This window comes from Rhinopithecus bieti, unplaced genomic scaffold, assembly GCF_001698545.2.
Source record: "Rhinopithecus bieti isolate Rb0 unplaced genomic scaffold, ASM169854v2 scaffold_13900, whole genome shotgun sequence".
NCBI classification, from domain to species: Eukaryota; Metazoa; Chordata; class Mammalia; order Primates; family Cercopithecidae; genus Rhinopithecus; species Rhinopithecus bieti.
Genome location: NW_016808376.1, coordinates 3,521,639 through 3,547,315, shown reverse-complemented (window position 1 = coordinate 3,547,315; position 25,677 = coordinate 3,521,639). Strand labels below are relative to the sequence as shown.

The 25,677-nt window shown below is 48.2% G+C and overlaps 2 protein-coding genes across 7 annotated transcripts in view; one reads left to right on the top strand and one right to left on the bottom strand.

Annotated features, from left to right (window-relative positions):
- The window catches only part of PROSER2 (proline and serine rich 2), a 45,181-nt gene that overhangs the window by 1,018 nt on the left and 18,486 nt on the right, over nucleotides 1–25,677 (bottom strand). For 2 of the 3 annotated variants that reach the window (XM_017886706.1, XM_017886708.1), the window contains exons 2-3: nucleotides 18,360–18,578; nucleotides 2,358–2,610 (exon numbers count right to left, since the gene is read on the bottom strand). In XM_017886706.1, coding sequence (XP_017742195.1) covers nucleotides 2,358–2,610; nucleotides 18,360–18,497 — 391 coding nt within the window. In that variant the 5' untranslated portion in view covers nucleotides 18,498–18,578. Of the gene's footprint in view, nucleotides 1–2,357; nucleotides 2,611–2,727; nucleotides 3,077–18,359; nucleotides 18,579–25,677 lie in introns of those variants that run through there. The other variant, XM_017886709.1, reaches the window with a different exon arrangement.
- Nucleotides 58–19,230, top strand: LOC108538541 (uncharacterized). Of its 4 annotated transcripts, none has more exons than XR_001888108.1 (7): nucleotides 58–103; nucleotides 3,071–3,805; nucleotides 7,203–7,316; nucleotides 8,857–9,057; nucleotides 13,796–13,897; nucleotides 14,572–14,847; nucleotides 18,809–19,230. XR_001888108.1 is itself a non-coding variant. In XM_017886710.1 (4 exons), exons 1-4 carry the CDS (start codon nucleotides 3,655–3,657, stop codon nucleotides 18,885–18,887), a joined length of 570 nt encoding a protein of 189 aa, XP_017742199.1. In that variant the 5' UTR covers nucleotides 3,633–3,654; the 3' UTR covers nucleotides 18,888–19,230. The 4 variants fall into 4 exon arrangements, 2 of the variants coding, with proteins under 2 accessions (XP_017742199.1, XP_017742200.1); XR_001888107.1 differs by having other exon boundaries at nucleotides 8,835–9,057; XM_017886710.1 differs by lacking the exons at nucleotides 58–103; nucleotides 13,796–13,897; nucleotides 14,572–14,847 and having other exon boundaries at nucleotides 3,633–3,805; nucleotides 7,200–7,316; nucleotides 8,835–9,057.

Sequence of the window (25,677 nt, the reverse complement as noted above, 5' to 3'; positions counted from 1 at the left end):
TGTGAGCTACCAGCCCACGTGAAAGTAAATGCATGAAGTTCCCTCTCGCTGAACTGAAAAGAGCTTCAACCTGGACCTGACACCAACTTCCCCAGTGCTGCCTGTGAGTCAACTCCTCTCTCCCTGTTCCCGGGACTAGGGAAGCAGAAGGTGGTATGTCATGCGCATGACCTCGCTTTGAGAAGGGACAAATCACGATAGCCCTGCGAGTCAGACTGTCGGCACCTAGGAGACATCCCCTCCATGTGGGCTGCTGAGGCTCCAGCCCCTGAGGCGAGGACAGGACCCAAGTAGTGACCAACTCATCAGGGGAGTTTACAAAGGGGAAGCTGAGGCTAGAAAGTGTGTGGCACACACTGACACCAGCAGGTCTTTCTGGATGAAGGACATGTAACTGTGTCGCTTTCCTCTACGACAGAGAACTTAGCAGGCCTGCCTCTGAGTCCTTACATAGCATGTATCAATCACAGATCACCTGGCACTGCCGTACTTATACACCTCCCAGTACAACACTGGGCCGGGTGCAGTAGCTCATACCTGTAATCCCAGCACTTTGGGAGGCCGAGGCAGGTGGATCACTTGAGGCCAGAAGTTCAAGACCATCCTGGCCAATGTGGTGAAACCCTGTCTCTACTAAAAATACAACAATTAGCGGGGCGTGGTGGTGTGTGCCTATAGTCCCAGCTACTCTGGAGGCTGAGGCAGGAGAATCACTTGAACCTGGGAGGTGGAGGCTGCAGTGAGCTGAGATGGCACCACTGAACTCTAGCCTGAGCAACACAGTGAGACTCTGTCTCAGGAAAAAAACAAAACAAAACAAAAAAACACCCTGAAATTCATAACTTGTTATGTTCATATCTTCAGAATCTCACAATGTATACTCTGTGGGCACTTACAATTGTTATGAATATGCCAGGTGAGGTGGCTCACACCTGTAATCCCAGCAATCTGGGAGTCTGAGGTGGGAGGATCACTTGAGCCCAAGAGTTCGAGACCAGCCTGGGCTGGATAGTGAGACCCCATCACTATAAAAAAAAATTAGCCAGTCATGGTGGCACACACCTGTAGTGCCAGCTACTTGGGAGGCTGAGGTGGGAGGATCATCTGAACCCAGGAGTTGGAGGGTGCGGAGAGCCAGGACTGTGCCATTGCACTCCAGCCTGGGTGACAGAGTGAGTTCCTGTCTCACAAAAACGAAAGAAAAATTGTTATGAAAATATAATGTTAGAGAACTGATGGATAGGTGTAGCTGATTTTTCAAAGAGTGTTTTCCTTGGCATGACTATGTGATCTCACATTTTATACAGTAAAAATGTACAGTACATTACTTCTCTTCTCTGAAGAGATGGCTGCAAACCAAGCTCCGTATTTACATGGAATCCATAACTGTAGTATATGAAGTTCTGAGTAATACATAGCCTTGCTTAAAAGACGTATGGGTACACATGTGCACACAATTTATTTCTAGTGGCTTAAGACAAATGACAGTATTTTACCCTTACCAGAGCAAAAATAATTTTTTCCTCATCCCTTCCAACGTTAACCTCTTGGCCACATTTGTTTCCAGTATCCTTTCCAATCAGGGAAAAAAAACTGGAAGATATTTTTCTCTGCCCATTTCCCTGCAGCTCAGGGATCCCCAACACCCCTGGTACTGGTCTGTGGCCTGTTAGGAACTGGGGCGCACAGCAGGATGTGAGCAGTGAGCGAGGGAAGCTTCATTTGTATTTAGAGCCACTCCCCATGGCTCGCATTACCAAGCTCCACCTCCAGCCACGTCAGCAGTGGTATTAGATTCTCTTTCTGTTTTTGAGACAGGGTCTTGCTCTGCCACCCAGGCTGGAGTGCAGTGGCACAGTCTCGGCTCACTGCAACCTCTGCTTCCTGGTTCAAGCGATTCTCGTGCCTCAGCCTCCGGACCAGCTGGGACTACAGGCGGGCGCCACCACGCCCAGCGGACTTTTCTATTTTTAGTAGAGATGAGGTTTCACCATGTTGGCCAGGCTGGTCTTGAATTCCTGGCCTCAAGTGATCCCCGGTGCCCAGCCTGTAAAATAGAATAATTACCTGGAAGCCATTTCCAGTTTTCCTTCTTTCTGTGCGTGTGTATGCATTGTGTATTAAAAAAAAAAGTAAACTCCGCTCATGTGCCCAGTTCATTCCATTCTTTATTCTAGTCCTTCTGGCATTTCCCTTTGCTGGACAACGAAACTGCCGAGGATTCTTTTCCCCTGTAAGAATCTGGTAAGACTCAACAGCTTCTACTGGCAAGCATAGGGGAACACAAAAGAAGTATCTCTGGGTCTCACAGACACCAGCAAACTATGTTCCAGGGCTGGCCTGTGCTTCCCCCTCACCTGCTGCCTGCGTCTCCTCTGGGAGGCCCTTGGCTTCCCCGGCGCCAGGTGCTGGCTGCACTAAGTCGATGACATCTTCAGGTTCGGAGGGACTGGAGGTGCTCTCCTCCAGAGACGGGGAGCAGAGGCAGCACACTCCCCCATCACACAGCACTGGCTCCTCAAAGTCCTCGTCCAGGGAGTCAATTGTCTCCTCAAAAAACAGGAGGACGTCCTTTTCCTCGTGGGTGAGGTACTTCAGGCTCTCATCATCCTAGAGTACAGGTTTGGGGATTGGGAACAGAATAGAGAAAAACAAACAGTGGCTTCACTAAAGAGACAAAAGCCGAAGCAAAGTTGGGATCGGTCCGTAGCCCAGGGTGGAACTCACTGTGTCCTGAGAATGCCCTGCCATGCGGGGTGCCCCTGCCACACAGTGCCTGCATGTGCCTCTCCATCGCCCAGACAGAAGAGAACGCGCTCCGAAAGGCAGAGCAAATAACAACGCCACAAAGCTGTTAGAACGGGCCCTCCCCTTGCGGTTCCTAGCAAGTCAATGACAAAAAGCAGCCGTTCGGGGCACACTGGAGAGCTGCTGTCAGCCTACTGCTATCCCACACACTTGCTTTTCCATAACACGGGAAACCTCTGCTTAAACATGGTGGACTGAACTCACATATTTATCTCCTTTCTCACCAGAAACCTTACTAAAACAAAGGGATTTTTTTTTAAAGGCACAAATCACAACGACAAAATAACAGGAAGAGAGATGGTGGAGCACGCGTCATCTTTGGGGAATCTGAAGAATTCAAGAGCCAAAAGCAGAGCAGGTGGAGGGCAGGACAGGTGGAAACTGACTGAGAAGGCCCAGGAAAGCCAGTGACCCACCTGCTGTGTCCCACAGAACTGCCCAGAAGCTCAGGTCCTGGAGGTGCTGAGCAGCTCTGGAAGTGTGGGCAAGGTGATGGTGAAGACAGCCCAACTGTTTGAAAGTCTCTTTCAGAAGCAGCAAGCTCATCCTGGCACAAAACTAGCCACTTACTCTCGAAAAAGGTGACAGAGGAACCCTGAAGTGGGGCCATGGAGCAAAGCTGACGGTGCAACGCCGTGTTAACAGTGTGGGCCATGGGTGCAGCCAGGTGACCACCCTCCAGATGGAGGACTGTGCACAGCATCTCTGGGGAACCTGAGGAATCCAAGAGCCAAAAAAGGCTGATCCCAAGGGTTCCCCAGCAAGGTCAATCCACAGGTAAAGACTACAGTCAACGAATCCCAATGGAGAATTGCGCAGCAGTTTCTGACTGTCCTACTCTGGAGTATGTGCAGATATCTAATAACCACCGAGCATCTGAGGAAAACTGTGACCGTGAAAGAGCTACCAAAACCAAAGGACAAAAAAGCAACTTACAGGAAACGAACTATGTGGAGGGATGGAAAACTTCAAAAAGGCTATCGTCATCAGTTGTCAGGTAAGAGGGGATACTGATTCCATACACAGCATGATGTTTTCTTTACAGGACAAAAGAAGACTGTTAGAAATTAAAAAAAAAAAAATACAGCAGAGAACAATGAAAAACTAAATAAAAGCCTAAAAGATAAAGTTGTGAAATCAGAAAACTACGAAAAGCAGGGGTAAGAAAATCAAAGGATAGATCTGGGAGGGCCACTATGTGAATAATGAGAGTTCCAGAAAGAGAAATCAGCGAAAATGAGAGGAAGAAATTATAAAATAAACAAAATAATTAAGGGGGCCGGGCGCGGTGGCTCAAGCCTGTAATCCCAGCACTTTGGGAGGCCGAGACGGGCGGATCACGAGGTCAGGAGATCGAGACCATCCTGCCTAACATGGTGAAACCCCGTCTCTACTAAAATACAAAAAAAACTAGCCGGGCGAGGTGGTGGGCGCCTGTAGTCCCAGCTACTCGGGAGGCTGCGGCAGGAGAATTGGCATAAACCCGGGAGGCGGAGCTTGCAGTGAGCTGAGATCCGGCCACCGTACTCCAGTCCGGGTGACAGAGCGAGACTCCGCCTCAAAAAAAAAAAAAAAAAAAAATTCAGGGAAACGCCCCTAAAGAGGAGCACACAAGTTTCCAAATTGAAAGGGGTCCTTAGTGTACAAACTAATGAATAAAATCAAACAGACCCACGCGGAGGTATGCATCATTGTGACATTTCAGAATATTGAAAGCCAAGAAAAGATCGGGGAAGCTTCCCCAAGTGAAAAAGCAGGTCATATACAGAAGATCAGAAATCAGAGGCCAGGTGCGGTGGCTTACACCTGTAATCCCCGTACTGTGGGAGGCTGAGGTGGGTGGATCACTCGAGCTCAGGAGTTCAAGACCAGGCTGGCTAACATGGTGAAACCCTGTCTCTACTAAAAATACAAAAATTAGCTGCACCCGTAATCCCAGCTACTCAGGAGGCTGAGGCAGGAGAATCACTAGAACCTGGGAGGCAGAGGTTGCAGTGAGCCAAGATGGCACCACTGCACTCCAGCCTGGGTGACAGAGCAAGACTCTATCTCAAAAAAAGAAAAAAATCAGAAATCAGAATTTGATAACTCCCTGTGTAAGTTATGTAAGAGAATATCCTTGTTTTTAAAATGTACTTCAGTATTAAGGGGAGCATTATGTAGCAACTACATTCAAATGGTTCAGAAAAAAAGTGTGTGTATGTGTGGAGAGAGCGCATGTTAAAATGTGGAAAAAATTTAAAAATTGGTGAATCTGGCCGGGCGCGGTGGCTCAAGCCTGTAATCCCAGCACTTTGGGAGGCCGAGGCGGGTGGATCACAAGGTCAGGAGATTGAGACCATCCTGGCTAACACGGTGAAACCCTGTCTCTACTAAAAAATACAAAAAACTAGCCGGGCGAGGTGGCGGGCGCCTGTAGTCCCAGCTACTCGGGAGGCTGAGGCAGGAGAATGGCGTGAACCCAGGAGGCGGAGCTTGCAGTGAGCTGAGATCCGGCCACTGCACTCCAGCCTGGGTGACACAGCGAGACTCCGTCTCAAAAAAAAAAAAATAAAAAATAAAAATTGGTGAATCTAATGAAAGGGTATGTGGGAGTTCTCTGTACTATTCTCACAACTTCATTAAGTTTGAAATAACTTCCAAACAATTTAAACAAACAAAAGATCAGGAAACAGAAAACTGCAACAGACTTCTCAGCAGTAACACCAGAAGCTGGGAGACAATGAGGTCTAAAAGCCCAGCTAGATTCGCCATTAGAATCCTATACATAATCCCACTATTAATTAGAACTACGGAAGAATAAAGGTGTTTTTAAGACACACAAGGTCAGGCCGGGCGCGGTGGCTCACGCCTGTAATCCCAGCACTTTGGGAGGCCAAGGCAGGTGGATCACGAGGTCAGGAGATCGAAACCATCCTGGCTAACACGGTGAAACCCCGTCTCTACTAAAATACAAAAAACTAGCCAGGCAAGGTGGTGGGCGCCTGTAGTCCCAGCTACTCGGGAGGCTGAGGCAGGAGAATGGCGTGAACCCGGGAGGCGGGGCTCGCAGTGAGCCGAGATGGTGCCACTGCACTCCAGCCTGGGCGACAGAGCGTGACTCCTCCTCAAAAAAACAAAAAAAAAAAAACAAAAAAAACACATGCAAGGTCTACAATCTGATCTCCCATGCCAGCCTTTCTGAGGAAGCCACTGCAGGGTAGTCAGGAAGGGTAGCTGTTCCTCTCAACATGGAGTAAACCCAGACAGAAGTCACAGAGCCAGGTAACAGGAGCATCCATATGAGAAAGCTGCAGGGAATCCCAGAATAATGGGGGGTCCCTGGGAAGCCACCTGTGCACTCAGCAAGTAGTCCAGTTCACAGCAAGCCTGAGGGCAACACAGGAAACCACGCAAGCAAAGAAAACTGAAACCACGATCAACCACAGAAAAACTAATGTGAGAGAAAGCATTATCATCTATGTACAGCAATATACACACCTATACCATAACCGAGTTGTCTCAGATTAAAATTATGCATACTTAATACACATGAAAAAAGAAAACTGAAAGGATATACAGCAATATGTCAATAGTGGAGTTAAATAACAAATTAGGTAGAGTTAAGAGTTGTTACCTCCCGTGAGTATGAAATGGAGGTGGTACATGTGGACTGATGCTTTTATAAACCTTAGAGACTATTTGACTCTCTAATACTAGGAGCGTGGACTCTGCTTCTGCTGTGTTGCTTTTGTTTTGTTTTGTTTTTGTAGGGGGATGGTTTCACTCCTGTTGCCAGGCTGTTGAGTGCAGTGGCACGATCTTGACTCACTGCAACCTCTGCCCCAGGGCTCAAGCGATTCTCCGGCCTCAGCCTCCTGAGTAGCCGGGACTACAGGTGCACGTCTGTGTCCTACTAATGTATTTTTTTGTCTTATCAAAAATGATTAAGAGCTGATCCATGTGGTGTAGACTGATGCTTTCCACACTGTGATCTGCGAGATACTCAAATGCCCACCTACCCAAAGCATCTAACTCCCAGGCCCATACAGAGCCTGTGGTCTATACAATTTCAGAGGCTGTAGTTGAAGGCATAGTATACTGTTGTTCTGGGGATGAAAACACAAGAACACATGCAAATTTCTCAAGCTAGCCTGGTCTTATTAGCTTACTCCTGAGAGAAGGATGGCTCAGGAAAAGGAGAAATACCTAGGCACGGCAGGCAGGCCGAACACTGTAGGTAGGCAGGCAGAACATTAGGTAGGCAGGCAGAACATTGCTAGGGAGGATAAGCAATGCGCACCTGTTGGATATAAACCTACGCACAATCGCTGGGTCTGAAGACGTGTGTCTGCCTGGGTGGGCGGACACAGCTTTCTGAAGTGGTTGTACTGACTGACACTTGCTTTCAGCAGGGCTGGTTGCTCTGGCGCCCCAAAGGAGAGACATGCAGTCACATTTCACTGGGATTTTCAATGTCATTTCCATGAAGACTAATGATGTGGAACTTTTTTTTCTCCATAATACAGGTGAGTACTCCTCCTCTAAAATGCTTGGGATAAGAAGTGTTCTGGAGTTTTTCACATTTTGACATATTTGCATATACATAATGAAGTATTTATGTTTCACATATGCCTTTTGTTGATTTTTTGGAGACCACGTTTTGCTCTGTTGCCCGAGCTACAGTGCAGTGGCATGGTCATGGCTCACTGCAGCCTCGGTCTCCCCAGCTCAACTGATCCTCCCACCTTAGCCTCCCCAGTAGCTGGAACTATAGGCAAACACTGCCATGCCCAGCTAATAAATATATATTTTTTGTAGAGACAAAGTCTCGCTCTATTGCCCAGGCTGGTCTTGAACTCCTGGGCTCAGGCGATCCTCTGGCCTCAGCTTCCCAAAGTGGTGTTATTGTAGGCATAAGCCACTGTGCCCAGTCTATAATAAGTCTTGATATCGGGCAAAGTCCTCCAGTTTTGTTGGAGTTCTTTTTTTTTTTTTTGAGACGGAGTCTCGCTCTGTCGCCCGGGCTGGAGTGCAGTGGCCAGATCTCAGCTCACTGCAAGCTCCGCCTCCCGGGTTTACGCCATTCTCCTGCCTCAGCCTCCCGAGTAGCTGGGACTACAGGCGCCCGCCACCTCACCCGGCTAGTTTTTTGTATTTTTTAGTAGAGACGGGGTTTCACCATGTTAGCCAGGATGGTCTCGATCTTCTGACCTCGTGATCCGCCCGTCTCAGCCTCCCAAAGCGCTGGGATTACAGGCTTGAGCCACCGCGCCCGGCCATGTTGGAGTTCTTAAAGTCTTCCTTCTTTAAGTCTGTTCAGCTTTCTTAATCCTTTTTTATTTCCATATAAATTTTAGTATCAGCTTGTCAATTTCCATATTCACATAAACACACACATACCCCTGTTATGACTTTAATTGGGATTTGCATAGAAGTTTCTCAAATTGGAGAGAACTGATGTCTTTGCAATCTTTTCTTGATCCATGAATATGGCACATGGCTTCATTTATTTAGATGTGTGGTTCTCAGCGTGTGGTCTTTGGACCAGCAGCAGCATCTGTGAACTTGTCAGAAACATTCTTGGGTCCAATCCCAGATCTGCTGCATTAGGAACCCTCAGGCACTGGGCCTGTCAGTCTGTGTTGGACGCAGCCTCCTGGGAGTCTGATGCGCTGACGTTTCAGATGCACAGATCTGGCCCTTTAATTTCTCTCAATGATTTCTCATAGTTTCCAGCATAGACATCTTGCACGTTTTCTGCCCTATGTCTTCCTAGGTATTTGCTATGGCTCCGCCTACCCTTCACAGTTAACTTCCCACCATTCTCTCCTTTATATTCCTCGGGAGGCATGGCCAACTCTTTGGTAAAGGGTCGGGTAATAAATATTCTGGGCTGTGCAGGCTTTAGGGTAGCAACTACTCAACTCTACCAAGGTGAGGAATGAGCCTCACTTTTGTTACATTGAACTTTATTTATAAAAGCAAGGAATGGGGGCAGCTATGGGCCACAGGCTATGGTTTGTCGCTTCTTGCTCCCTGCTCAGGTCCATCACTGGCTCTTCCTAGGTCAGCTTCTAAGGCAGCGACGCCCACCTGTGCACGGCTGCATCTCACCTACTTTCACGGCTGGATTTCAAACCTTAGCCCACCCCCACGGCATCCCCTGAATCACAGCCACACACATGCACCTGCTAAGCACACAACCCAATACAACAGTATAAATCATGCTCCTGCTGTCTACAGCTTACCACCCAACGAGGGCTTCAGGTAAGAACATCAGCAACTGCCCTAGAGTGTGGAACTCCTACGACAAGGTAAGCCTGGGGTGTGATGGAAACACAGCGTGTATGGTTACCAAGCCACACTTCCGGGGAAAGGGGTCTGTGCAGGAAAAAATTCAGAGAGGAAATGACATGTCAGTCAATAACCTGGAAGAAGTGGATGAGAGTTAAGAAGGAACAATGCACAGTCATCCACGCAGCATTTTGGAACGATCATGTTGGTTATAGTGCAGAAAATACTGAATATGGGAAACAATTTATTATTATTATTTTTAGGAGTCTCGCTGTCGCCCAGGCTGGAGTGCAGTGGCACGATCTCAGCTCACTGCAGCCTCCACCTCCTAGGTTCAAGCAATTCTCCTGCCTCAGCCTCTGGGGTAGGTGGGACTACAGGTGCATACCACCATGCCTGGCTAATTTTTGTATTTTTAGTAGAGATAGGATTTCGCCATGTTGGCCAGCCTGGTCTCGAACTCCTGACCTCAAGTGATTCACCCACCTTGGCCTCCCAAAGTGCTGGGATTATAAGCATGAGCCACTGTGCCTGGCCTCAACCCAGCCGCATACTTGTTTTTGGTTTTGCTCTGTTGTTTCCCATCACACACTAACACACATCAATGGACCCTTGCTTGGTTCCCCACGCAGGCCTCATACATTTCATCCCAGAGTTCCTCCGCTCACAGTCTCACCTCAGGGTTCTTTCTGCCTCTGCTTACTTATTATTTGTATAAAACGAGACAAAAATCCATTTTCTTTTTTTTTTTTTTGCGACAGAGTCTCACTCTGTCACCCAGGCTGGAGTGCAGTGGCATGATCTTGGCTCACTGCAATCTCCAGCTCCTGGGTTCAAGCAGTTCTCTGCCTCAGGATCCCAAGTAGCTGGGATTACAGGTGTCCGCCACCACACCTGGCTAATTTTTGTATTTTTAGTAGAGGTGGGGTTTCACCATGTTGGCCAGGCTGGTCTCGAACTCCTGACCTTGTGATCCACCCACCTTGGCCTCCCAAAGTGCTGGGATTACAGGTGTGAGCCACCGCACCCGGCCCAAAAATCCATTTTCACTGAGCCAGTCGGTGAGCAACTTCCCAGGTCCTGGGAGGCTGAGATTCTCACATCCTCAACCTACCCGAGCCCCTCTAGGATGAGGGGCTGGAGTGAGTGCTGGGCACCTGGTGTGTATCCCAAGCACCTTCTCTGTGGTCAGCCTGGCCCTGTGCCCTGAGTCCTGAGGCAGGGCCAGCCATGCTGTGGGCTCCGTCTGCTGCCTAATCCTGGGGGACACGAAGCTGCCCTCCACAGTGAACCTGGATCTGCCTTCTCTGGGAGGGGAGGAGAGGAGAGGTAGAAGCAGACCGAGCTGGTGGGGAAGGGATCAGGGCCTCAGGGTCAGAAAGGAGGCTTGTAGCCCTTGGCAGGGAGATGCCTGGAAGAAAGAGATGGCCTGGGGGAGCAGGTCACGGTGGCGAGGGCAGGGATGGGCGGTGACTGCAAATGGGTAAGGATTTCTGTTCAGGAGATGAAAACATTCTAAAATTGACTGTGCTGATGTTAATACACTAAATGCCATTGAATATATAATTTAAACAGGTGAACTGTATGCTATGTGACTTATATCCCGATAAAGCTGTTATAGTAAAAAACCCCAAAGCACAAGGCATCGCCTGGTGGTCCGCAGAGGTGGCAGAGAGCTGGAGCCCGCAGTGGAGGCTCCGGCAGGACTGGGTGCTACTGGAAGAGGTGTTTGCTAATGACTCAGGTCCTTAAGAACTACGTATATAGGAAATGAGGAAAAGCAAAAATAGCCGCTTTCCTGGGCAAGAGTGAGTTGGAGAAAGCATAAGTTTGTCCCTACTAGTTGGAAAGGTAGAAGAAGGCTGAGAGCAGAAAATTCCCTTCTCAAAAAAAAAAAATTTTTTTTTGAGATGGAGTCTCACTCTGTAGCCCAGGTTGGAGTGCAGTGGTGTGATCTTGGCTCACTGCAACCTCCACCTCCTGGTTCATGTGATTCTCCTACCTCAGCCTCCCAAGTCGCTGGGATTACAGGCTGCACCACCACACTCGGCATTTTTTTTTTTTTTTTTTGGTATTTTTAGCAGAGATGGGGTTTCACCATGTTGGCCAAGCTGGTCTCAAGCTCCTGCCCTCAGATGGTCTGCCCGCCTCAGCCTCCCAGAGTACTGGGATTACGGGCATGAGCCACCGTGCTTGGCCCAAATGACGTTTTTAATGTACTGGTCTGGGCTGTGGAGTAAATGGCAGTCCTTTAAGGCTACAAATCTTCAGATGTTAAAAGAACAGGCTAGAAAACCATCCCTCACTTTTTTTTTTTTGAGAGGGAGTCTCACTCTGTTGCCCAGGCTGGAGTGCAGTGGTGCAATCTCGGCTCACTGCAACCTCCACTTCCCGGGTTCAAGCGGTTCTCCTGCCTCAGCTTCCTGAGTAGCTGAGACTATAGGTGCCTGCCAACATTCCCGGCTAACTTTTTTTAGTAGAGACGGCGTTTCACCACATTGGCCAGGCTGGTCTCGAACTCCTGAACTTGTGATCTGCCTGCCTCAGCCTCCCAAAGTGCTGGGATAATAGGCGTGAGCCACCGCGCCCGGCCCATTCCTCACATATTCTATCCTACCATGCTGACTTCAACAAATGACAAGTCTCTGAAGGAAATATTGCTTTGCTTCGAGAATGTGAACAATGTATTTTTACCCTAATATGTATGTTATGATTTTGAAGAGATAATTTCTAGCGCATTCGAACCAGAAAATTCAAAATGCTGAACATACTAAGGTAATTATAATTAATGCACCAGAACAAGCCCCCACGAAGAGAACAAAGTCCCAGTCTAGCTGATCTCTGTTGACTCCTGCACAGAGATAACAGAAAAAAGGTCTATCCAAGCTCCATTCAACCTCTGAGGGCAGCAGCCCAATAAAAAGCTAGATGATAATTTTTTAAAAAACTGCTAGCAACAGGTCCAAAAGTCAACAATCCTAGCTATTCCTATGCCAGCACAGATTTGGGACAGGAGTTTTGTTTTTAGAGAAACGGTAGAATAAAATCTTTGGTTGGTTGAACAAAAATGCTGAGAAGGCTTAAAATACGTGTACTGAAGTAACCTCTACCTAAAAAACAGCTGAATCGGCCAGGCGTGGTGGCTCATGCCTGTAATCCCAGCACTTTGAGAGGCCAAATCACTTGAGGCCAAGAGTTCGAGACCAGCCTGGCCAACATGGCGAAACCCCGTTTCTACTAAAAATACAAAAATATTAGCCAGACGTGATGGCATGCACCTGTAATCCCAGCTACTCCGGAGTCTGAGGCAGGATAATTGCTGGAACACAGGAGGCAGAGGTTGCATTGAGCTGAGACTGTGCCATTACACTCCAGCTCTGGGTAACAGAGCAACACTCCGTCCTGGGGGGGAAAAAAATTGCCGGGCGCAGTGGCTCATGCCTGTAATCCCAGCACTTCGGGAGGCCGAGGCAGGTGGATCACCTGAGGTCAGGAGTTCGAGACCAGCCTCAACATGGAGAAACCCCGTCTCTACTAAAAATACAAAATTAGCCGGGCATGGTGGTGCATGCCTGTAATCTCAGCTACTCGGGAGGCTGAGGCAGGAGAACTGCTTGAACCTGGGAGGCGGAGGTTGCAGTGAGCACCACTGCACTCCAGCCTAGGCAACAAGAGCGAAACGCCATCTAAAAAAAAAAAGAAATTTGGTTTAACTGCAGACTAAGACAATTGTGGTGACTCTTTGTGAGGGATTAAAAAAAAATGAGCAGCAGAACTCATCTTGAGTCTAGACCAAAAAAAATGATAAAAAAGCTGCTGATGGCTAAGAAAATGTCTGGAGATGAGCCAGGCGTCTCTGAACCCCCCATGTCCTTGGTCAGCAGTCTGGGCTAGCTGGTACTGGGGTATTGGGCAGACTGTGATCTGATGTCTTCTTACAAACACTACAGTTGGCTCTCTGACACTCGAGCAATACTTTATTGATTTAATAATCCAGCCTGATGAGAGCTGAAACCCCCTTGGAGGTGAGACAGAATAGGGACAGAGAGAAGAAAATGCAGGCAGCTGCTTCCTGCGCAGCTTTGAGTGCCGCGCCCGCTTCGGCAACCTCAGAAAGAGACTGGAAGTGCAGGTGGAGCGTTCCACGGTTTTGGGACAAAGGTTTTATTGTGTGTGTGTGGGTTTTTTTTGTTTTTTTTAGATGGAGTCTCCCTCTGTCGCCCAGGCTGGTGTGCAGTGGTGCGATCTTGGCTCACTGCAACCTCTGCCTCCCGGGTTCAAGTGATTTTCCTGCCTCAGCCTCCGGAGCAGCTGGGATTATAGGCACGCGTCACCATGCCTGGCTAATTTTTGTATTTTTCGTAGAGACAGGGTTTTACCACGTTGGCCAGGCTGGTCTCCAAATCTTGACCTCAGGTGATCCACCCACCTGAGCCTCCCAAAGTGCTGGGATGACAGGCGTGAGCCGCCGCGCCTGGCCAATTATGGTTATTTCTAGCTAGACCCTGTTGTCGTGTTTGAAGATGGCTCACTTAAACCCGTACTTCTGGCAGGAGAGAGACACAAATCCGTGAAGAATGAGATGCGTGTCCAGTTTTGACTATAAAACCAAAGAATAATGGCTTCAAAAGATGACAGCTGGGCTCCGGGGCCGCCTTACATGTCTTTAAACGGGTAATACAGATCTTGCTCTCTTCTCTCTCTCTCATAGAGAGATCTTGACTGAGACAGACACACCCCAAGTGTGCGGCATTTGAGGCGCTCCGAGACCCTCATGAGCTCGGGTCCTCCATGGCTGCCTCGCCACTATATTGTGAGTTCCTGAAAGGGGGCAAACTGAGTCTTATCCCATCACCTCTCAGTTCTTATATGCAGTAGGCATTTATGACATGTTGACTCAATTGGCCTTTTAGAAAAGCCACTGAGTTATGTTTTAAAGCAGTTGTTTGACCTGGATCATTTGGATTCCAGCTGGGTGAGACGGCAGGATGAAAGGGCGGGATTATCGCTGACCGGGTGGCTTCTCCCTCCTGGCTCCTCTGGTTTAGTGTCCCCTCCTGAAGTCACAGAGCAAACAGCACACTGGATTTCTAGTGCACTCCTCAGACTTTGCTCCAGCCCGGCCATGTGGGAAGTCCCCCAGTGTTTGCCACGCCTTCTTAGCCCATGAGCCATGTGTGGGGCCAAAGGTGTCAAGTGCTGTGGAGGAACAGGGTGGCTCAGAAGCTGCCGGCAGATGCCTGGTCACAGACCACTGTGTGACTTCAGCGCCACAGCACTTGTTCATCAAATATTAAATCCTAAAAACTCATAAATTTGGATCATTGTTTTTGCCCAAGCCAGAGGTAAAAACGAGTAAGAGGCAGACTTGGGATCCCCAGCCACCCTCACAAAAGCAACCATGGTGTTGGAGCTCCGCTCCTTGGGAATGGTGCCAATGGAGAGCTCTCTGCCCTTTCCGAGCAGCCAAATCCTATTTTCTTCTAGAGGAAGCTTCGGGATGCGTGAAGGCAGACCCGACTTCAGGACCTCATTCAGAGCGAGAGCCTGGGAACACTGGTGTGAGGCAGCCCCGTGCCCTCGCCGTGCACCCAGGGGGTTTTGTGAGACGAGGTGAGCCCTGGAGACACTGGCCTTAGAGGGTGACGTTGGTAACCAAACACCCAGAGCCGCCTACAGGAGCCACGGAGAGGAGAGCTGCCACATATGGACGTCTCCAGCCCTTCTCGGGCCTTTTATTTTGTGCCTGCATCACCTCTCGAGGTAGGAATCTCCACAAGCACGCTCCCGACGTTGTAAGGAAGCACCGCCTTGTGCACACATCAAAGCCACCCTCTTACGTTTCAAAGGAAAAGACATAATTCAAGGGACACATTCGTAGCCACATATTGTAGGATTTGGACAACTAATTCTAGTTCTACCTATACCTTTCATTAAAAAAAGTTCACAGGCAGGATTCTTTACCAAAAAAATGCACGCACACGACCAGCCTCTTGAGAAATAAAGACTTCATGTTCACTGCCCTCTTACAGCAGCCTCAGTCATAACTGTGGCCATACGGATAGCCTCAACAATCCTATTTAAGTGGCTATTTTAACTTTAAAAAATATTTGAGATCATCTTCTAGAATTTGTTTTATGTAGAAATAGGGGTCTTGCTATGTTGCCCAGGCTGGCCTTTAACTCCTGGGCTGAAGTGATCCTGCTGCCTCAGGCCTCCCAAGTAGCTAGGACTACAGTTGTACATCACCAAACCTAGACACGTTTTAAATTTTTAACTTGCACTGTCTCAGGAGAAAAGTTTCTAATAAGCAAAGATCTGTTATATACCAGGTGACACTCCAACTAGCACTGAAAACTTCAGGGTACTCTCAATTCAAATCAGGTGTTCATCTTTTATCCTCTTTTAAGAATAACGTTTGCCAAAAAAAAAAATCCTCTATAAATGAGAACGAGGTTTTCTTTCTTTCTTAAGAAACCCACGGACTAACTAGGTTATGTTTTACTTAAAGAGCCCTTTAAGAGGTGCATTTACATGTCGTACAGCCTAGAGGCCTAAAAACGCTGTTGACTGACTTATCTTTCATGACCTTGGAAATTAAAGGACACCGCTTAATTAAGAAACCGCTATGGTTGATTTTTGTTTTAAAGAGAAAAGTCACATTAGAAAAAAAGACCCGATGAGTTAGAATAAAATTTACAGCTCCTCTTAGAATTTACACTTCCAAAAAAGTGGAGTATGACATTTAAAGACGCTGTAATGCTGTGATAGGGACTGGCTGCTAAGTGCGGCTCTGTGAAAAGTGTCATGTGACTGTTTAAAAAACTTTAGTAGGAAAAACACAAAAATTAGTCGGGGATGGTGGCACATGCCTGTAATCCCAGCTACTTGGTGGCTGAGGCAGGAAAATCGCTTGAACCGGGGAGGCGGAGGTTGAAAAAAAAAAAAAAAAACTTTTAGTAGGCTGGGCGTGGCGGCTCATGCCTATGATCCCAGCACTTGGGAAGGCTGAGGCAGGAGGATTGTTTGAGGTCAGGAATTCTAAAACAGCCTGTTCAACATAGCAAGACCTCATCTCTACAAAAAAATTTTAAAAATTAGCCAGGTGCGGTGCTGCCGCACCCGTTATCCCAGCTACTTGGGAGGCTGAGGCAGGAGGCTCACTTGAGCCTAGGAGGTCACGGCCGCAGTGAGCTATGATTGTGCCACTGCACTCCCACCTGGGTAACAGAGCAAGACCTTGTCTTAAAAACAAAAATCCACTTTAGTTGTCATTTAAAGTTAAATGCCATATTCTCTCATTTTGCTAGTTCTAAAGGAAAGTGCACAACTGTGCAATGACAAACTTAGCTCAATAACTGTCCCTGGAGGAAAACGCCTGAAAACAGTTAACAGGCCTGAGGGGAAGGCAAGGAAACACGACCAGAACATTCCTCCAACATCCGGAGGAGAACAGATCTAAGGCAGGATACAGCAGAATTGTGTGATCCCAAACACACACCATGCAGACGTAACTTCATTATGAGTGGGCTTTACAATGCTGTTTCCATTATTCTACCCTATGATATACAGGGACAGGCACGGCAGGGAACAGAACATCACATATACCACAGGAGTGCGACTGGATGATTTAACGGATAGGAAAGAACTGGGTAGAACAGGAATCCTTTAATTTAAAATCAAACTCATGCCCATAAAACTGACAGAATTAAGAAATGTGTGCAATACAGAGGAGGAAGGAATGTTTCCTGTTAACACCTCACCTTTAGCGATCAAAGAACCTCTACAAAGAAGAGGAGGTGGAAGGAGGAGCTCGGATCCAAACAGGATGGGGCGGCAGGATGAAGGGGAATGGCGCCCCCCGTGGACACTAACAGGACACCAGGGAAGGAGAAGCCGGCACCAGCGCTGCTCGGGTGCTGGGCATTTCTTTGAGACAGAGTCTTGTTCTGTCACTCAAGCTGGAGTGCGGTGGTGCGATCTCAGCTCACTACAACTTCCACTTCCTGGTTCAAGTGATTCTCCTGCCTCAGCCTCCTGAGTAGCTGGGATTACAGGTGTGCACCACCACACCCAGCTAATTTTTGTATTTTTAGTAGAGATGGGGTTTTGCCATGTTGGCTGGGCTGGTCTCCAACTCCTGACCTCAGGTGATCCACCCGCCTTGGCCTCCCGAAGTGCTGGGATTACAGGCGTGAGCCACCGTGCCTGGCCAATCAAATAATATTTATCGCATATTACCATAATGGTTTTAAAAAAGAAAATATGTAAGTGGGGGTCTAGAAAATTCCGTCATTACTAGTAACTACCCCATACCAAGTATATCTAGCTTCAGCATAACTGGGGCTAATTTTATGGCACAGTGTATCTGAGGGAAACTGGTGCTCCCACTGGAGGAGAGGAACCAAGAGGCGCCCCCAGTGGTTCCTGGTGAGGCCCGGGGGGTCGATTCTCTCCTGTGTTCCTCCCTCTAGGAGTGAGTGTCATGGTCTCCCCTCTCCTGAAAGATGAATGTCCTCACCAGGGAAAGTACGAGATCCTCTCAACTTTACAAACTCTTTTTGTAAAGTTCCCAAAGCTATGCAAGGGTCTGGATTCTGAGAAGGATACAAAAGCATCTTTACTTGCACAGAAGTGAAACATCTGCTTGAGCGGGCCGGGCGTGGTGGCTCAACACCTGTAATCCCAGCACTTTGAGAAGCCAAGGCGGGCAGATCACCTGAGGTCAGGAGTTCAAGATCAGCCTGGCCAACATGGCGAAACCCTGCCTCTACTAAAAATACGAAAAAAAAAAAAAATTAGCCAGATGTGGTGGCACGTGCCTATAATCCCAGCTACTCGGGAGGCTGAGGCAGGAGAATTGCTTGAACTTGGGAAGCAGAGGTTGCAGTGAGCCAAGATCGTGCCACTGGATGACAGAGCGAGACTCTGTCTCAAACAAACAAACAAAAAAAGAGTGAACTGTGTTTATCTTGTGAGCTCTTGACCAGCACTCCTGCCTGGGTTGGTTTCTGCCTGGGGCCTGGTCCTGCCTAGGTCTAAGCAGCCATGAGTTACTGACCATAGCGAGGGATTTGCCCCATGACTATAGGTAATGCTCTGTATTTGTGCAAAATTTAAGATGATTAAAAATAACCATCTCACAAAGAAGTATTCCCAAACATCAAGCTATTGACCCAAAAAGATCTGTTAAGATATTCCCTCAAGGGAGAGGGACTGAGGCAAAATCCACCAACCGAGGCGCAAGAAAGCATGAAAAAAAAACTGTCACTCACCAAAGTGAAGCTTCTGGAGCGAGAGCTGCTGCTTCGACTCTCCAGGCTGCCGCCTCTGCTGAAGGCTCGGAGCCTGCAGCTGGGGGACGTGTCCGAGTTCATGTCAGATGCGTCTGATTTCTGGTGGGTTACAGGCATCTCCACAGAGTCATCAGGGCTGGCTCGATCACAGGAAGCAGGGCAGGAGCCAGCAGCCCGTTCTGCGGCAACAGTTCACTCCTAGAGACACCAAACACGAATGACAATGGTCAGTGAGCCTAGACTGGAAAACGTCTCCATCCCTCAAAACCATGGCTTAGATGCATCTCCACTCTCAGACTCAACCATTAGGGTAAAGGGGATTGGGAAACGCTAAGTCAACCAGTTTGAGGATGCTGACTGCCACTTCTCTTTTATATTGTTAACCATTCTGAAGACATAAGAATAATTTTTAAAAAATTTTTTTTCAGAGATAGTCTTGCTATGTTGTCCAGGCTGGCATTGAACTCCTCGGCTCCAATGATCCTCCTGCCTTGGCCTCCTGAGTAGCTGGGATTACAGGCACGAGTCACCATGCCCAGCCAGAATAATCTGAAGGAAAGATGGGTGTATTCAAGATGACTTTGCTGCTGGAAATATGACAGAATAATGCGGCATCTTCCTCTGCACTTCCAAGCTCTTTCACACTCAGGCTCTCCCTGGCTTCTGTCTCAGATGCCATAAACTGTGGTTGCTTCTCCAGCTCCATTACAGTTCAGACTTGAGGGGAGGTGACAAGAGCTAACGTGTTACCACTGGGAGCCTGGCTGACATCTCCGAAACTGAAGACTCGACAGAAACCTCATGCTATTGCAATGTTTTCAGAATAAGTAAAGTACCCCAGGTTAATACTGTGAGGAATTCACATCTTTACTTCCAGGAGCAAAGACACTGAAACTGTCCCCTGTAAGCCGCTTAATTTCATATAGTCCTCTGACCGCTCCCCAACCGCAGCTACCTTTTTTTTGAGATAAGGTCTCACTCTGCCAACCAGGCTGGAGTGCAGTGGTAAAATCACAACACACTGCAGCCTTGACCTCATGGGCTCAAGCAGTCTTCCCACCTCAGCCTCCTGGGTAGCTGGGACTACAGGCATGCACGACCACACCCAGCTTATTTTTTGTAGAGACAGGGTTTTGTCATGTTGCCCAGGTTGGTTTTGAACTCCTGAGCTTAAGTGATCCACCTGCCTTGGCCTCATACAGGCGTGAGCCACCAGGCCTGGTCCTCTGACCCTTTTAGCAGGAAATCCAGCCCAGCCCCTGAATGGCATGTTAAGACAGTTCAACAGAACCTTCTAGAAGAGCAAAGAAGACTCATAGGAATAAGCCTCTTGCTGATTAATAGAAACATGACCATTTGTGGAGAAAGTGCAATCTGCATTGAACACCTTTAGGGGACCCTGTCACTTAAGACTTCAAGCATTACCATGAAAACCTCCTCTGAGAAACCTTACAGACAACTCTGTAAAACAGATTAAAAAAGAAACACATTTCTGCTCAATCGGTACACATCAAATGGCAGTTAAGAGCAAGGCTAGGAAACCAGAAGATGATATGCATATACATAAATTTGCCACTACTCCAAATAGTAAAAAAAAAAAAAAAGACAAAATCAATGGTCCTAGGAGAGCTGGTGGGCTGTGGAGCCAGGAGAGAAAGGCAGCTCCCTTCCTTCATCTTCTCCGTACATTCCCAGAGGCCCTGGAATGACCTAGATGGTGTCACACACAACGCCCTCCTTTCCCCATCCTACCACTGGGATGGGAGCAAACGGCCACACTCGGGTGTACAGAGCAGCTCAAGTAACCAGGTCTTTCTGCCATTCCCCTGAAAGGGCTGGTTTTGCCAAACGCCAGAGCCACATTATGTTAATCAGCGCCCATCCCTAGACACAGGGGCTTGCAGCCTCGTCACACAAATGAGCCATGGAGACGTCTCCGATGCCTGCCCTCCCTGCCACTCACAGGCGCCCAGCTGCTGAGCCTTGCAGACTCTTCCTTTAACAACGTCAGTTGTACCCACTTCCCTTCTGGTCGCACATCCAAGTTCAGGACCATTTTAGCACACGCCTACGTGATTGCCACAGCCATTGTCTTCATCTGTTTTGTGCTGCTGTACAAGAAACAAACTTATTTGGCTTGTGGTTTGGGAGGTTGGGAAATCCAAGATCCAGGGCCACATCTGCTGAAGGCCTTCCTGCTATGTCCCGCTGTACCCTAACATAACGGAAGGCATCACTGGAGACGGAGCACAAGAAAGGGCCAAACTGGCTTTTATAGTGAACCCACTCCTGCAATAACAACGTGAAAATGTTCATCACCTCTTCCTGTCCCCGCCCCTCAACATGGCCATGCTGGGGATTAAGTTTCCAACACATGAGCTTTGGGATACACGTTCCCACTACAGCTGCCACCTGCTGTCCTCCTTACCTTCTCCCTCTTCTCTACACTTCTGCCGGATTCTCCAGTTGGATTAATCTTGAAACACCACTTAATTGTTACCACTCTCCCAAAAGCAGTCAACTTTAACCCGTTCCCAACAGGCTTGAGAACGAAAGTTTCAGCCTATCAGTCATCACCTGCTTCCATCTGAACCCTATCTTCCTTTCTAGCCTAAGCATATTCTTTGATGCTTACTGTTTTCCTGCCTCGCCTTGGGGAGATTCCAGGTACTAGAGAAAGGCAGATGAATCAGGCTTCCCTTCCTGATAGAGGAGCCCATCTATGCACTGATGCTTCACCCAGGCAATGGATCAGAAGCTCTTTGGGACTCAGACCCAGACCTACAGAATACATTTATGGGGGTAAAGGCTGGGAGTGTGTGTTTAAGGAGTTCCACAAGTGATTCTGCCACATAGCACCAACTCTTAAGGGAAGACAGATACATAACAATGTTCGGTGCCATTACAGGGGGTCCAGGAGTGCCCAGGAAGGAGTGCCCATGGCTCCAGGGAGGGTTCAGAGACTTCACAGCAAAGGTGACAACTCAGCCAAGGCCTAAGATTTAAGGAGACGGCTAAACTTTTTTTTTTTTTTCTTTTTTTGGAGACAGAGTTGTGCTGTGTTGTCCAGGCTGAAGTGCAATGGTGCAATCTTGGCTTACTACAACCTCTGCCTCCTGGGTTCAAGTGATTCTCCTGCCTCAGCCGCCCGAGTAGCTGGGATTATAGGTGCCTGCCACCACGCCCGGCTAATTTTTGTATTTTTTTTTTTTTGAGACGGAGTCTCGCTCTGTTGCCAGGCTGGAGTGCAGTGGCACGATCTTGGCTCACTGCAACCTCTACCTCCCAGGTTCAAGCGATCCTCCTGCCTCAGCCTCCCAAGTAGCTGGGACTACAGGCGTGCGCCACCACTCTCAGCTAATTTTTTTTATCTTCAGTAGAGATGGGGTTTCACCATGCTGGCCAGGATGGTCTTGATCTCTTGACCTTGTGATCCACCTGCCTCGGCTTCCCTAAGTGCTGGGATTACAGGCGTGAGCCACCGTGCCCAGCCTAATTTTTGCATTTTTTTAGCAGAGACGGGGTGTCACCATGTTGTTGGTCAGGCTGATCCACCCGCCTCGGCCTCTCAAAGTGCTGCGATTACAGGCGTGAGCCCCCGCGCCTGGCCCATTAAACAAACTCTTGAAACAACACTTTGACATCGCCCACTCCTCTGGGCATTCCTAACAGAGAAAAAAGAATCAACAAAGATGTGGAAATATACGCCTGTTTGAAAAATGGTGAGTGCTCAGGAGAAAGCAGTGAACTCAGCTCAAGCTCAAGATACAACACGGGTTGCAAAACAGGTAGAGAGAGGTGCACACTGGGGGGATGAGGTCAACTGGACCCCAGCAAATGCAGCTTTGATTTCTGAACTTTGCCTTCAGGTGGGGGGCACCAAGGGAGTTTTACACCCCGCAGAGGGACAGAATCCACTTACAGTTTAGAAAGGCAACTCTGGCCATGGTCTGAAGCGTGGGCAGAACCAGGAGAAGGCCTTGAAAGCAGTGAGGCTAACTGAACACCACACACTGTTTAAAAAAGAATGAGGTGGCCCCTCCATCTCCATGACATTCTGTGAGTGGAAAAAAGCAAGGGAAAGAACAGAGTGGGGGGCCGGGCGCGGTGGCTCACGCCTGTAACCCCAGCACTCTGGGAGGCCGAGGCGGGCAGATCACTTGACATCAGGAGTTTCAGACCAGCCTGGCCAACATGGTGAAAACCCGTCTCTACTAAAAACACAAAAAATTAGCCGGGTGTGGTGGCAGGCACCCGTAATGCTAGTTACTTGGGAGGCTGAGGCAGGAGAATCGCTTGAATGTGGGAGGCAGAGGTTGCAGTGAGCCGAGGTGGCGCCATTGCACTCCAGCCTGGGTGACAGAGCAAGACTCCGGCTCAAAACAACAACAAACCAGAATAAAGACTAAAAACCAGCCACTGACTCCATCAACTAAGGTGACCTTGTGAAGGCGGGTTAGAAATCACAATACAGTGGGCTGTGCCGGGAACAGCAATCCTGGAAGCAGATGGTTAGTGGTTTCTGAATTTGGGTTAAAAAGAGAAACAGAAAAGAGACGAGGCAATAGCTGTAGAGGAAAATGGGGTTAAAGAAAAGCATTTTGGAGATATATATATATTTTTTTCCTTTAAGAATAGGAGATACTTAAGCCTAGTCATGAGCTACAGGAAAAAGTAGGGGACAAGGGAAGGTAAAACCCTGGAAAGGCTGGGAGTGGTGGCTCACACCTGTAACCCCAACACTTTGGGAGGCTGATGTGGGAGGACTGCTTCAGGCCAGGAGTTTGAGACCAGCCTGGGCAACACAGAGGTACCCCCCTCAACCCCAACTCTACCAAAAATAGCAAAATTAGCCAGGCGTCGTGGTGCATGCCTGTATTCTCGTGAGGTGGGTAGATGGCTCGAGCCCAGGAATCTGAGGCTGTAGTGAGCTATGATTACACAACTGCACTCCGGCCTGCGTGACACAGCTGGCTATCTCTAAAACAAACAGAACAAAATCAAATCCCAGAAACCTTCCTCTCTGGCAGTTAGATAGACTCCATAGCCTGGCCAGAGTCTATCTAACTGTTCAAAGCTGTTTCGGTGCTGGATGAAATATAAAACACCTGTGACTGCCCACGTCCAGGGACAGGCAGGAGGAAATGCTATCATCCTAAAAAATAACCAGAGTAATGTGGAAACCAACCAAACAGAACTTTTTAGGAAGAAAAAATTGATAACAAACTTGACAGACGGGGTAAACAGAAGATCAAATATTCAAATATAGCTAGACAGAGAATGTAAGAAAGAAAAGTGATCTGAAGAAACCTATCATTGGTCCAGACTGTAGCACAGAGAGATGTGAAAACCAATGAGAGGTTAAGAGACCCAGCATAGGTTGAGAAGGGTTATGTCTACGTCTAAGGTTTGTGTTTAACTGGAATTTCTCAGAGGGGAGGACAGCAGATGGGGCGGAAGTAATGTTCGAGGCTGGGTGCGGAGGCTCACGCCTGTAATGCCAGCACTTTGGGAGGCCGAGGCAGGCGAATCACTTAAGGTCAGGATTTCGAGACCACCTGGCCAACATGGTAAAACCTCGTCTCTACTAAAAATACAAAAATTAGCCAGGCGTAGGCATGCCTGTAATCCCAGCTACTTGGGAGGTTGAGGCAGGAGAGTGGCTTGAACCCGGGAAGTGGAGGATGCAGTGAGCTGAGATCGTGCCACTGCACTCCAGCCTGGGCAACAGAGTGAGACTCCGTCTTCAGAATGAATGAATGAATGACTAAGGTAATGTTCAAGGAGACAACGGCTAAGCGTGTTTTGCAACGGATGAAAGACACTGTGTGGTACAGCTTCAGTCTGAGAGTCCCCCCATCAGAACCATTCTCCATCTTTCTCCAGCCTCACTCTCCTGGCTCAGGAGCAGGAAGGTATCAGCTGGGCACCCTTGCTGTGGGGCTGCCAGTTCAGTCCAGCCAATGAGACCCCGGCATGAAAGGCAGGCTGCCAGCTCCCTGTAGGCCGGTGGGTCCTGCCGAGGACCCCAGCCTCTGCCCTTCCTCTCAGCTCCCTCCCCAGGTTCCACGGCTCCCTCCCTTTCCCCCAGGGCCCAGGGGTGCTAACAGCTACTGAGTGTCGCTGTCCTCTAGGTACCAAACCATCCTCTGCTGCTTTCCCTAACCCTGCCTATATTTTTTGTAAATAATCTATTAATTAAACTTTCCTAAATTATTCATTTCTGTGTGTATCCTCTGTATCCCGCTGACTGACATCAATCCACAGACAGAGGAATTCTCATGAATCCCACACAGAATAAAAATTTGAAATGTACTATTAGACAATCACAATTAGACCACAGAACACCGAAAACAAGAAACAGTTAAAAGCAGCTACAAATCTCGAAAGCAGTCTCGAAACAGCAGTTACAAGGCTGTGGGGAAACAAGACGCTCTGAGGCTCCGCTGGTGGGAGTGTAAACTGGCAGAACCCTCCGGGGGCAACGGCACAATATCTATCAAAATGTAAAACATATTCCCACGCACCTAGCAAGTCCATTTGGGGAAATTTATCCTGCTGAGAAATTGCACACACACAGGGACATATGTATTAGGTTGCTAAAAAAGTAATCAGGTTTTTTTCCGTTATTTTCAATGGCAAAAGTCATGATTACTTTTGCACCAACCTTATAACGTTACTCACTGTAGAACTGTCTGTAATAACAAAAATCCCCAAAATAACCTAAGTGTCTAACATAAGGGGCTGGTTAAATAGAGTACATCCATGTAACTGAATACTAATCAGCTGTATGAAGAACAGGGAAGGTTGGGCGTGGTAGCTCACGCCTGTAATCCCAGAACTTTGGGAGGCCCAGGTGGGTGGATCACTTGAGGTCAGGAGTTTGAGACCAGCCTGGCCAACATGGTGAAATCCTGACTCTAGTAAAAACACAAGTGTTAGCCGGACGTGGTGGCTCATGCCTGTAATCCCAGCTACAGGAGAGGCTGGGGTGGGAGAATCGCTTGAACCCGGGAGGCAGAGGATGCAGTGAGCTGAGATCATGCCACTGCACTGCAGCCTGGGTGACAGAGTGAGACTCCGTCCCAAAAAAAAAAAAAAAAAAAAAGAAAATGAATCAGCAGATAAAAGTCTTTCAACAGTGAAGAGCCAATCAGAAAGTTTTGCTGGAGAGTTCTACCAAACATTCAAGGAACAAATAACTCCAACCTTAAACTTTTCCAGAGAAGAGAAAAAGAAGAAACAACCCCCACCATCATATATATATATATATATATATTTTTTAAGACAGTCTCAC

Coding starts and splice junctions, on each gene's coding strand:
- LOC108538541 (XM_017886710.1), top strand. CDS start 3,655: ATGTGCAGATATCTAATAACCACCGAGCATCTGAGGAAAACTGTGACC. Junction 3,806..7,199: donor CTATCGTCATCAGTTGTCAG/GTAAGAGGGGAT, acceptor ACTTGCTTTCAG/CAGGGCTGGTTGCTCTGGCG. Junction 9,058..18,808: donor CCACCCAACGAGGGCTTCAG/GTAAGAACATCA, acceptor ATTTTTTTTCAG/AGATAGTCTTGCTATGTTGT.